At 39.6% G+C, this 12,598-nt stretch overlaps 1 protein-coding gene across 4 annotated transcripts in view; it reads right to left on the reverse strand.

Annotated features, from left to right (window-relative positions):
- Positions 1-485: 485 nt before the first annotated feature.
- The window catches only part of LOC147020047 (aldo-keto reductase family 1 member B1-like), a 57,858-nt gene continuing 45,745 nt past the window's right edge, over positions 486-12,598 (reverse strand). For 2 of the 4 annotated variants that reach the window (XM_085895032.1, XM_085895035.1), the window contains exons 8-11: positions 11,232-11,315; positions 6,859-6,947; positions 881-939; positions 486-745 (exon numbers count right to left, since the gene is read on the reverse strand). In XM_085895032.1, coding sequence (XP_085751158.1) covers positions 903-939; positions 6,859-6,947; positions 11,232-11,315 — 210 coding nt within the window. In that variant the 3' untranslated portion in view covers positions 486-745; positions 881-902. Of the gene's footprint in view, positions 746-880; positions 940-6,858; positions 6,948-9,165; positions 9,842-11,032; positions 11,165-11,231; positions 11,316-12,598 lie in introns of those variants that run through there. The other 2 variants (XM_085895034.1, XM_085895033.1) reach the window with 2 other exon arrangements.

Here is a 12,598-nt window from a genome sequence, read left to right on the forward strand (position 1 = left end):
TCTCAACTTTAGGCTTTAGTTTACCTCACGTTTTGTGATTACGCTTTGATTTATTTCCATTATAAACATTTGATTTATCTCCATTAAACCCTATTTATTAAAGTTGTTTGTGTATCTCTATTCGTCGTGGGTTCAAACAAAAACCCCCGTGCTTCCATATGCTACGTGTCCTTGCTGCCCTCCATCCCACGTGTGCTATAATCTCCAGGGATCATGTATTCACCTCCAAGGTAGAACTAACTGTTTGGTTATCCATCCAGGTCGGTCTTAACCAGCGTGGACATGACGATACATTCTCTTTTGCATGCCATGGCAATAAGGACATATTATATATCCCTTTCGAAGTAATGTCCACTAAGTAATGCTAGCAGATGGGGATCCAAGAAATGTACCTTTAATGTTCTTTATTGGTCTTATTTTAAAGAGCTAAAATCTTGGTAAAATTGTCAGACCAAAAAAAAAGAAGTGATCATTGAACGAATGTATTGGAATGAGTAAATACACGGCCCCTTTGTAAAAAGGACCAGGCACCTTTATTTATTAATTATTTTGAGGTTGTAGGAATAAAACAGAAATAGGAAAAAAGAAATATTATTAAAGTTGTAGGAATAAATCGAAGGCTATAAAACAGAAATATGGAATTCAAAATGTTTTAAATGTAATGAAACACGAGGTAATAGTAAAGTTCAAACACAACATTTTCTATCTACGTTCTTTTTTTTGTCGCAACTGTGGCCTTTCACATCTGTAAAGAGAAGAAAAAGATTTTGTAATAATTGTAAAAATCAGAAAGATTTTGGTGAAATAAATTGTGATTAGGTTTATGCAGCAATGTTTGTCCAACAAAAATGCAAAATAAAATTGAGCATTCTTTTCTTACCCATGTCTGTTTATTGGAAAAGTTATTCGGAAAATGGGAAGTAGGGATGGGTGTCGCTTCTGCAACAGAGATATGAATGCATTATTGGTTATTAATGGAATGCCTTGAATTTAACAATTTCAGCATCAGGAGAACCTTTGTTAAATAGCCCAGTGTACACAGGAATAAAGCAAGAATGAATTATCAAGCTCTTTTGGGGCTTTTTTGACACAAAAGGTACAGAAACACCTTTAATTCTGATTGCACAATTATTGTTTCCCAGAATTGCACAAAGATTCTGCAAGGTTGTTTTTTTTTTTTTCTTTAATCAAATCTGTATTGTGGGGGGTTAAATTACAGACTACTTATGAACTCCACCACCGAAGGTAAAGGAGGTTATGTTTTCACCCCTTTGTGTCTTTGTTTGTTTGTGTCGCATGATATCTCAAAAAGTTGTGGATGGATTCGGATGAAACTTGGTGGACATGTTGGGTGTGTGACAAGGAAGAATTGATTCATTTTTGTGTAGATCCCAATCCGGATCTGGATCTGATAATTTTTGAAGGGATTCTTCACCATTGAGATATGGTGCTAAACCAATATAGAGCACGATATCTCAAAAAGTTGTGGATAGATTCGGAAGAAACTTGGTGGAGAGGTTGCGTGTGTAGCAAGGACGAATTGATTCGATTTTGGTGAAGATCCAAATCTGGATACGAGAATTATTTAATTTCCAAAGTGATTCTTCACCATTGCGAGATGGGGCCAAAGAAGACATAGTTCTGCATAACATGATATTCACTGATGCTGAAGGAGAGGGTATTGCATTTGGGACCATTTGTTTGTCTGTCTGTCTGTTTGTTTGTCTGCACAGAACTTTCATGTGTTTTTTCTCTGCAACCGCTTGTCTGATTGAGACTAAATTTTCACCATTGGTGCGACGACTCGTGGAAAATATTTTAATGATAATTATGATGCCGTAGCTCACGTGTTGTGGCAGCCATATTTGAAAAACGGAAAAACTTTGGACCTCTATTTCTGAAACTGCACCAAGGAAAAATTTGAAACTTGGCACATAGCAAGTAGTCCTCATGGGGAGTGTGATTGGGTGCCCTCGTTATGACGTCATATTTGCAGATGTGGAATGCCACATCCAACCGGTATGAAAATTGAGGGTCATCTGGAGATAAAATGTTCCACAGAAAAAAAAAAATTAATGATGTCAACAGTCATGTGATTCTGCAGCCATATTGGTTTTTTTTGTTTTTTTTAAACCTTCAAAAATTTTCTTCTCTGAAGTAACTGAAGAGATTGAGGCGAAACTTTACTCGTATGACCGCCTGTCCATGAGGAACAAACGGTTCACACATATGTCATTGGTCACATGGTTTGGCAGACATATTGGATTTACCCAAAAACCTATAAAAATCTTCTTCTCGAACGGTGGACAAATTGAGGGGAACTTCACAAAAGTGTTCGCCAAGCCATGGGTGTACAATTTTGTTCAGGAATAATTGATAGGTCACATGGTTTGGCAGCCATATTGGATTGAATATTGGATTTGGGAGCCATATTGGCCATATATAATTAATATAAGTATGTATGTGAAGTTACTTCAAACAGTACGTAATGAATACACACAGTCACACAGCTTCACAGTGAAAGGTACATTTCAATAGTACATAATAGATGGACATTAAGTCTGCAACCAACGTTCAAACAGGACGTGATTCATTGGCATATAGTCGCACGGCTTCACGGACTGACTAATGGATGGACACTTCACTTCTGGATGGACACTTTCTGTTATATATATATATATATATATATATATATATATATATATATATATATATATATATATATATATATATATATATATATATATATATATATATATATATATATATATATATATATACACATATACACACACACACACATACATATATATTGTTACGGATTTCAGAATCCGGTCTGATGAATGCATCCACACATCCAGGTCCTCAGACAGTTATTTCCTTAAATGCATGTTCAGATTAGCCCCATCCACATGTCTCATAGGATTTTAAATGTGATGCGTTGAGAAGGGTGAATAATAGATCCCCTCTCTTATGGAGAGCTTTTTTTTTCTTTACGACAGACACATTGATGCACACATTTCTTTCGCAAGCGCCAACGCCCGCCTTTTTTTCGAGCGCACAGGTTGTCATGGTAACAGTGCGCAAGTGGGGTGGGGTGAGCTTGGGGGGACTCTGCGCCCGCCGAGACGGGCCGCGGATATAAAAAGAATTGGAGGTCAGTACAGAAGGAGAAGAGAAGCGAGCAAGACGCGGGCAAGCGAGCCGAGAAGTAAGCGAGAGAGGAAGCGCACGAGGGAAGAAGCGAGTGTGTAAGTGCACAAGAGAGAGAAAGAAAGCGAGAGTTGAAACACACGAGGGAAGAAGCGAGCCAGAGAGAAGCGTGCAAGCGAGGAAGCGTGCGAACCCGCAAGTGAGAAAGCGAGCATGTGGTGCGCGTGTGGGTGTCTGACCGGCACTAACGAGACAATTCGTCCTTCCCTGTGTTTGAGCAAGCGAGCGTGTGGTGCGCGTGTGGGTGTGAGCAGCGCCGACAACGAGTGAGGCATGGGTCGGTCACCGAGTGAGGTGCGGGTCAGTCACCGACGGACCGTGTGGGTCACTGGACGTCACCAGTTTCGTGAAGTGCGGGGAGCCACCCGTGTCACAGCACCAGGGTCTAAACCCATGACAGACGATCTCGGTGCCCTCCCAGACGTCAACTGGCGTTCAAGGCTGTTCGCGAGAGGGTGCACGGCAAGGCTGGGTGCTGCCGACGGACATGACATGCACGCACACATTTCAGGTCGTTTTCACTTCACGGACAACTACTCTCTGATGAGCGAGACTACTCCCACCCCCCTCCCCCTTGAATGATCTGCTGGTACCCTTGTCTGTGTTTAGTTGTAAGTAAGTCAACCCCCATCAGCATCTGCGCTCTGTCTCTTTCCTGTCATTTTGATTGATTTTGCCTTATTAATTATTCATTTTGATTGCTTTGAAATTTATTCATTTATTTACCTTAGAAAATAAAAAGTTCTTTTTATTTATTTGTTTTATTATTGATAAATCATTTGCCGACTTCCAACCTGTCCGTGTTTGTCCTTTCCTTCCATTGGTATAGCATTGTCCGAACCGAGATAGACTGGGAGGTAATTACCACAGATTTGGTCAAAACTAGTCGGCACGCACCAACGGTTAAAACGCTCGGCCGCCCTAATTAAAATCTAATCAGATAACATTGGTGCTTTCTGAGGGCGCGCTCCCCGCTCAGGTAACAGTGTGACCTCTAAATGGAATAATTAGATGGTGGACACTGGAACTCGTGGTTAACTGGGTGCCTTTCATGGTTCTAAAACAACCCACCGTACCACAACGTTAATTGTGAGCGGTAGCCCCAGGTCTGGCTCTTCCAAGGACAACCGGGGATTAATCCCCCTAAGTGACATATATATGGTAGTCAAAGAGTAACCTTAAAATGGCGATGTAAATTTGAGAATGTCATGTGTGTAGTTGCAGACGACATATGTTCTATCTATCGGTAAGACTCATGTTTTGCCCATTTTAGATCTGTCAGCATTGAGCGTATGATATCAGTAGAGCCATTCCAAGATGGTGGCTCCTTTAGAAGCATGCACCAGGGAGGAGCAACATTCTTTCATCCGTTACTTGGGAAATGAGAATGTGAATCCCAGTGAAATCCATCGCAGAATGAAAATGCAACATGGTGACGCATGTTTATCGCTACAGCAGGTGTACGACTGGGACAGGAAGTTTAAAAATGGAGTTTCAGTTCAGGTGTGAGTTGTGTCGGCACCCACCTTGCAGACACTTTGTGCAATCCCAGCATGTTGTGAATGATATGGTGTGCTGAACCATGGCTAATGTTCAATTTGGAGACCAATTCATCTAGCGTAATGTGATGGTTTTCCCTTAGCACGTGCTCAACTCCTGCAACCATTTCTGGTGTTGGCTGTGTGAGGGCCGCCTGAACGAGCAGCGTGTGCCACACTTGCCTCCGCACCCTTGGTGCGGAGGCATTTTGTTTCCTGGTTGTCCGTCCATCCGTCCGGATTTTCGTTTTCACGATAACTCAAGAAGCAAATTGTAGAATTTCATCAAACTTGGCAAAAAGGTAAAGTAAGACAGGGCAATTAAGTGATTAGATTTTGGGCCAGATTTGATAAAGGTCAAGGTCAAACTCTGAAATTTTACTGTTTACACCCTAACTCAAGAAATAGTGGACAGAATTTCATCAAACTTGGTATAAAGGTAAAGTTAGACAGGGCAATGAACTGATTCGATTTTGGGCCAGATATGATAAAGGTCAAGGGTCAAATATGTCAATACTCAGGTGTTTGTGCGGGAGAGCGGAGGCATACCCGTCGACTGCGTGCAGTCGAATTACTCTAGTTTTTTTTAAATGTTTTTTTTTTATCAATCTCTGTCACAACGGGAACCAAACGGGTTCACGGGTCGTCTAGTCTTTACTATAATTCACCGTCTGTCCGTCTGTCTGTTCCCAGGTACCGCAAAACGGCTGAACCGATCGCAACCATTTTTTGGCTATGTAATCCTGGGACCCCTTGGAGTAAAATAGGCGTAAATATAATAACATGACCCCCTTGACGGCTCCCGAAGGGAGCGGGTGCTACTCGTGGTTAAGAATTAAGGGCAATAATAACCGAAAACAAAGGAATTGATTACAATTGCACAGAATATTACACCGAATGCAGTGTTGACATGGAAATAGGTACAGTACAGTTTTCAGATCCCACCTTGCTGCACAGAGTGACGAGCAAATGTTTTCTGGTGTCCTAAATAACCCCAGTTATTTTCATTTAATTTATTTCATGTGTGATTACTTCTTATGATATTTGTATTGAGCAAGTCCTCCAAATTTTTGTGCATTATGTTTCCAGGTTATCCGTCCGTTCGTCTGTCCGGATTTTCGTTTATGCGATAACTCAAGAAGCAAATTGTAGAATTTCATCAAACTTGGCAAAAGGTAAAGTAAGACAGGGCAATTAAGTGATTAGATTTTGGGCCAGATGTGATAAAGGTCAAGGGTCAAGGTCAAACTCTGAAATTTTACTGTTTACACCCTAACTCAAGAAATATTGGACAGAATTTCATCATACTTGGTATAAAGGTAAAGTTAGACAGGGCTATTAACTGATTAGATTTTGGTCCAGATATGATAAAGGTCAAGGGTCAAATATGTCAATACTCAAGTGTTTGTGCGGGAGAGCGGAGGCATACCCACCGACTGTCCACAGTCGAATTACTCTAGTTTTTTATGCTTATGTTTGTTTACTTAATCACTAAAACATCATCCAATGAAAAGAATTGTTTCCTCGTTGATATGAAACTTCAGCAGATTGAACGAAATTTAGTGATTCTGAGTTGGGTTCAAAAAAAAGTTCCCAGTTGCCAGGTTAATTTTTGATTTTATATTCATTTTTATTTTTCTTATGTTTGTTAACTTTTTGAATAAAACACCATGTTTAGTCATTGATGTGAAACTTTGGTAGATTTAGTGGAATTGAGTGGTTTTTTTAGTTGGGGTTTGAAAAGACCCCAGTTGGTAGTAAAATATGTTGGTAAGACTCGGATTAAAGAATGTATACGGTGACTCTGCCATTGATGTGAGCACCGTTAGACAATGGGAAAAGCATTTCAAGTGTGAGGAAACTGATATCCATGACAAGCCTCAAAATGGTCGGCTTCCATCTGCAGTGACAGATAAGGTGTATTACCGTTGATGAAAACTATGTGGAAAAATAACTTCATATTTGCCACATACAGTATGTATGCATAGTCCCTATAATTTCATTGTGATTGGAGTTATATTTGGTGAGAAATAAAATAAGAGGCAATTTTTTTGTAATGACCCTTGTACATTGCATGTTTTGTGTTCAGTCTCACTGAAATACATACTGAAAAATATCAATGTTGTAGCGTCGCCAGTTTCTGTCAAGTGCGGTGATTTTTTGCATCTCGTCTTCATCCAACTTAAAATCGAATATCTGAAAGAGAGGAGTACTTGTTGCAAATTACTTCTTATACTTGTTATACATGTAACCAGAAAACAGATGGAAGAAAAATTCTCTTTTACTCTATTTTGCTCTTTCTTTATCTATCTGTCTAGGAGAAGTGGGTTCTTGTAGAAAGTTTTCTGTAACGTTCACTTGGCTGCACCTGGATGGGTTTGAGGATAGTTGAGTGGTGGCTGAAACTCGAATCCTTTCCAGGTTCCTCCTGATGACTCCATATTTGCTCTTTACTTATTCAAGTTCCTTATGATGACTCCAATGTGGTATTTGCTCTTCCATATGATCATATTTGTACCATATCCAGATGCTGTGTGGACTGTGCATCCCCACAGACGGACCTGTGGTAGCTTATACCTGTTGCTGTGTTTGAGCCTCAGGAGTAACTGCTGAAATCTTTCTATTCAGATTCTTCCCCACATCTTTATTTTTTTTTGTTTCTTTCACGGTTTTCTACTTTTTGACATTTCTCCTTATTCATTCTAATTCTTGCTTTTTCTTTTCTTTTGTCTCTTTTACTCTTTATTTCTCTTTCTTTATCTGTCTTTCTTGGAGAAGTGAATTATTGCAGAAAGTTTTCTGTGAAGCTCACTTGCTTGTGCCTGGATTGGTTTGAGGGTAGTTGAGTAGCAGCTGAAACCCGCTCTTTACTTACTCGGGTTCCTTCTGATGACTCCAATGTATTTACTGTTCCATTTTATTCTTCCATATACAGTGGAGTGCAAAAATTTGAGTCCATTAGGAAATTTATTCATTGAGACATGATAACAAAATAAATCATTGTAAAATGAAGCCAATTTTAAGGGATTTCCATCAACTCTTAAGGACATCACGACACTTATTATAATAGGAAAAATCAAATCTGTCTTCACATATAATCAATAATAACACTGGGGAACAAAGTTTTTGTTGCATTGATACCAGCACTTGATCTTACCTAATTTGAGTGTGCTGAATTCAAATCTGAAGTTAGTTTCTCTCTGTAAGCTCTAGATTTTTTGCAATCCACCATTATCAACATTTATTTGGTAAGTTACAATTTGTATTAAAAGCAAATTTAAATTAAATATATTTCGACATAAAGATGAGAGGTGATTCAGAACAATTGATAAAGATAGAATGCAAAGTTCAAATAGGTCCGATTCAGGCAAGAATTTGCACTTGTAGCTCTTGCGTTTGTGGACTTCCACAGGGCAATCTTGTTTGATGCTCCAGCAGTAGTCTGCCATCATATTTTTGTCCCATCGCCCTTGGTAGCGCTCTTCCATCATCATGAGGTCCTGATGGAAGTGCTCACCCTGTTCCTCACTTACAGCCCCAAGGTTCTCAGGGAATTGATCAAGGTGACTATTCAGGAAATGGAGCTTGACACTCATGTTGCACCCAAGACCGTGAAAAGCCAACAGCATTCTTGCAACCAGAAACTCATAGTTATCTGCCTTTTTGTTACCAAGAAAGTTTTGTGTAACTGCGACGAAAGACAGCCACGCTGTCTTCTCCTTGTCATTCATCTTCCTTACAAATTCCTCATCACATACAAGGGCACGAATTTGAGGTCCATCGAACACACCTGCTTTGATCTTCTCGAAAGACAAAGCAGGAAAAGCAGAAACGATATGTTGAAAACATTTACCATCAGTACTCAATGCCTTCACAAACTGTTTCATCAAGCCGAAGTTGATATGGAGTGGGGGAAAAATGATCTCTCGGCTGACGATTGGGTCATTCACAATGTTTGGCATGCCTGCTTCCAGAGTTTCACGGATGGGCCACTCCTTCTGGATCCAGTGTTTCTCTCGAGCTCGGCTGTCCCACATGCAGAGATGGTATGGAAACTTTGTGAAGCCTTTCTGTTGACCAAGGAGAACGTTGACCATTTTCAGGTCCACACAAATGATCCAGTTGTGCTCGTGATATTTGAGTAAGTCAATGACCATTTTTATGTCATTATGTTCTTCTCGCAAATGCACTGAGTGACCAACTGGAACCGCTCCATAAACATTGCCATTGTGCAAGAGAATACACTTGAGGCTGCGCTTAGAGGTATCCGGAAATATTCGCCATTCTGTTGGATTATACGCAGTAACACCCAATTGCCTGAGAAGACCTGGGATATCGTGGCAGTAAACAAACTGCTTGTCTTCTGAGAAAAAGGCGACAAAGATCTGGTCTCGCTTTCGGAAATATGAAACATTTGCAGAGTGGTCAAGTAGATTTTTTTTCTTGCAGCCTGGAAGCTAATACCTCAGCTGCTTTCTTGGAGAGCCACAAATCATGCATTAAGTCATTCAATTCTGGTTGGCTAAACTGCTGAGAGGCTGATGACTGTTTGGTATCAGATGAGGAGGCTTTGGATTCTGAAACCATTTCTTGAAGCCCGTCATCACGACCCTCGTGCTCTTGCTGATCATGTTCACTGCCTTCATCTACAGATAAGACAAAACCATTAAAGACTGGAACGAGGAGTTCTTCAGAGTGTGGAGTAGGTCGAATTTCTGAGGGAATACAGGGATAGGAGATCTTTTGCCAGTTTTTCTTGCCGACACCCTTTGTGTTGACCAGGCAAAAATAGCAGTCAGTTACGTGGTCCTTGGGTTCTCGCCAAACCATGGGAACTCCAAAAGGCAGACCCTTTCGTTTTCCTTTTGTCCAGTCACGAAGCATTTCCTCACAATTATGACATGCAATATGAGGAGCCCATTTCTTGTCTTGGTCGCCAAGGGGAACATCAAAATAGGCTTTATAGGCACGCCTTACAAACGATGTTATATTGCGCTTTTGACGAAGTAGTGTGTCGCAGCCACATACATAACAGAATGCATCAGGATTATTTATACATTTATGTCTTATTGAAGAAGCCATGATCAGACCTGAAATAAAGAAAAACATAAAGTTAAAGAATCTATATCAATAAAGATAAAGAAAATTGATGTCAAATAAATCGTGAGCAAATCGTGAGCAGCAAAACGAATATGGTCTATAGTTATTTAGCAGTTAAGGCATCATATATTTCCACTAAAGTTCGAAATCGCACCCCTAGTTCTCAAGTTATCCTGAGTGAAAATAGCAACGGGTGTCCTTTTTTGCGAAAATAGCAAGTTTCAAATTGCATGAAAACTAGAGCATGGAGAGGAAAACCGATTTCAGATTTGAAATCAGTGTTAAAAAAAATACGTAGAATAAGTTGAAAAATCTCATGCAACAGATAATAAGAAAAAATTTGTTCCTCAGTGTAATCAGTGTGACCCCTTTTTCCTTGAGAACTGCCTCATCTCCATTTGGGATTGATTGAATCATTTTATGGATTATGTTTGAGTCAATATTTTCCCAACAGTTGTTATCATGCACTCTCAAATGTATTCACCCTTCATCTATTCTGTTAAGATAAAGTGTCAGTCAATAATAACGAATACATTTTAAAATATGGTACATATCTTCAATATTATGACAGATTCGTGTTTGAAGTCGTGATCTGAGAATGCTTTGCATTGATTTAAGTGGACTCGTACTTTTCCCTCCCACTGTATTTTCTACAAAAATCCCTCTTACCGTGTTTTGTGATTGTGTGATAGTTTAATTTTGTTTTGTTTGTTGACAAATATGTTTGGCACCATCTATAACCTATTTTAACTCCTCCCCACTGCTCTCTTTCATCACCCTTCTATTACATCCACAAATTGACTTCTTCTTTACCTTTTATTCTGTTTGACTTTCTTCCTCTGCATACGTTTGTGTTGTTAAGTCGTATAATTAAGTAGGCTTCCTTCCCGTGGATTATTAAGCAAATTCATCAAAAAAGGAGAGGATTGGAGAATTCCTGACACTTGATTTCTGTGTGTGTGTGTGTGTGTGTGTGTGTGTGTGTGTGTGTGTGTGTGTGTGTGTGTGTGTGTGTGTGTGTGTGTGTGTGTGTGTGTGTGTGTGTGTGTGTGTGTGTGTGTGTGTGTGTGTGTGTGTGTGTGTGTGTGTGTGTGTGTGTGTGTGTGTGTGTGTGTGTGTGTGTGTGTGTGTGTGTGTGTGTCCGTCCTTAGATTACAATGTGCCGTTATAAAGTTGATTACATAAATGCAGTTGTTTCAAAGTTTGCATGATCTTTCACCACTCAGCTTGTCTTCAGAGGTAAAACTTCCAGCGGGACTCTCTTTTATTACACTTGATGATAATTCTTCTCCATGTTTGGCTCGACAACTTGCCTGCAAAAAAGCCAAATCATTCAGTCCTCTTTCGCTGGTTTACAGTTGATCAGTAATTTCCTCTTACCTTTGAGTTTTGGACAATCCTCGATGCAGTCAGGCTCTTTGGTATCACAACGATATTCTTCTGCACTTGATAACGCAAAATTATCTGGAGAGGCAGATTGAACAATAATGTTTAAAGCTGCTACAAATGTAAAACCTTAAAATATATGAGAGGTATTCCATAATCAGGATATGCACAACTGAAACAATAGGGTTTTAGAAAGTGGATGCATTGCAAGATATGAAAGCAACCTAAACAAAATGACCTTTAAACCTCGACTACATTAGTGTACAGTAGTTACACAGAACCATTCAACAGGGACTTTGGAACTGGTGTGCTTTTTTACTTTATTTATTTATTTATTTATTGCGATATCTATCCGTTTCGGACCTGTTACAGTATATTGTGCATGTTGTGAATGTCCATATCCACAAAATGTTTAGCATGTGTTGACTGACAAAATGAACAAAAGGTTGAATAAATGTTTGTTTCAAATTTACACCCTGTTAGAATCATGCCTACAGGTTGCAAAAACTGGAAAAGGCTGTGTCGCAACCAACCTGGGTTGCACAATCTGTTGCTTTGTTTTCATAGTTCAGAAAGCACCACATTAAAACAACATGGCATAGGACAGAATTATCTCGTTATAAAAACTATTGATAACTAGTAGCGTGAATAGCTAATGACTGCTTTATCCACATTGACAGTGATGCATACAGGTGTAGAAAGTTGCACACCATGGCAACATACGATTGTATTTAATCATGATAATAATCAGAACGCCAACAGTTAGTCATTGCTATTTAGAACACCAAAGTCCAAAAAACAATACATTTTTAGACTCATTCCTAATTAATAGTGGGAACTTATGACATTGAGGCTTTTCTTGAAAGCTTGCTCTCACTTGGACTTTGTATCTATATTGAGCTCCCCTCTGACCCCACTACCCCTTATTGGCATTGACCAGTTATTGATGTACAAAAGAAAGTGCACAAGAAGAACATTACAGTTTGACTTGTATGAAAAGAAATGTCCTTTTTCCAAAACAGATATTGTATAAACCTGGTTAATTTGGCCTACTGAGTGCCAAGATGGCCATATTCAGAATCTGAACTTACAACATCACCTCAGATAAAAGCAAGGCAAACAGTAAACAATTAGGTTATGTCTGGGAATCATACTTTTTGACAAGCATAGGTCGGCATGGATAAAACCCCGAAACAACATTCACCGCAGACAAATATTTGGGCTGAACATCATCCACTGAACTCGTGTTACATTGTTTCCACTGAAATTGTTTTGGGTTTTGGCAAGGACTCGCTTACTCTTCGAAAAAGACACTGTGATCTTTAATGTCCACCTTCCAGCCTTTGGTCCACCTTCAATGC

Source organism: Eptatretus burgeri, chromosome 9 (assembly GCF_056783735.1).
Source record: "Eptatretus burgeri isolate ZD-2024b chromosome 9, Ebu_testis_v1, whole genome shotgun sequence".
Classification (NCBI taxonomy): Eukaryota; Metazoa; Chordata; class Myxini; order Myxiniformes; family Myxinidae; genus Eptatretus; species Eptatretus burgeri.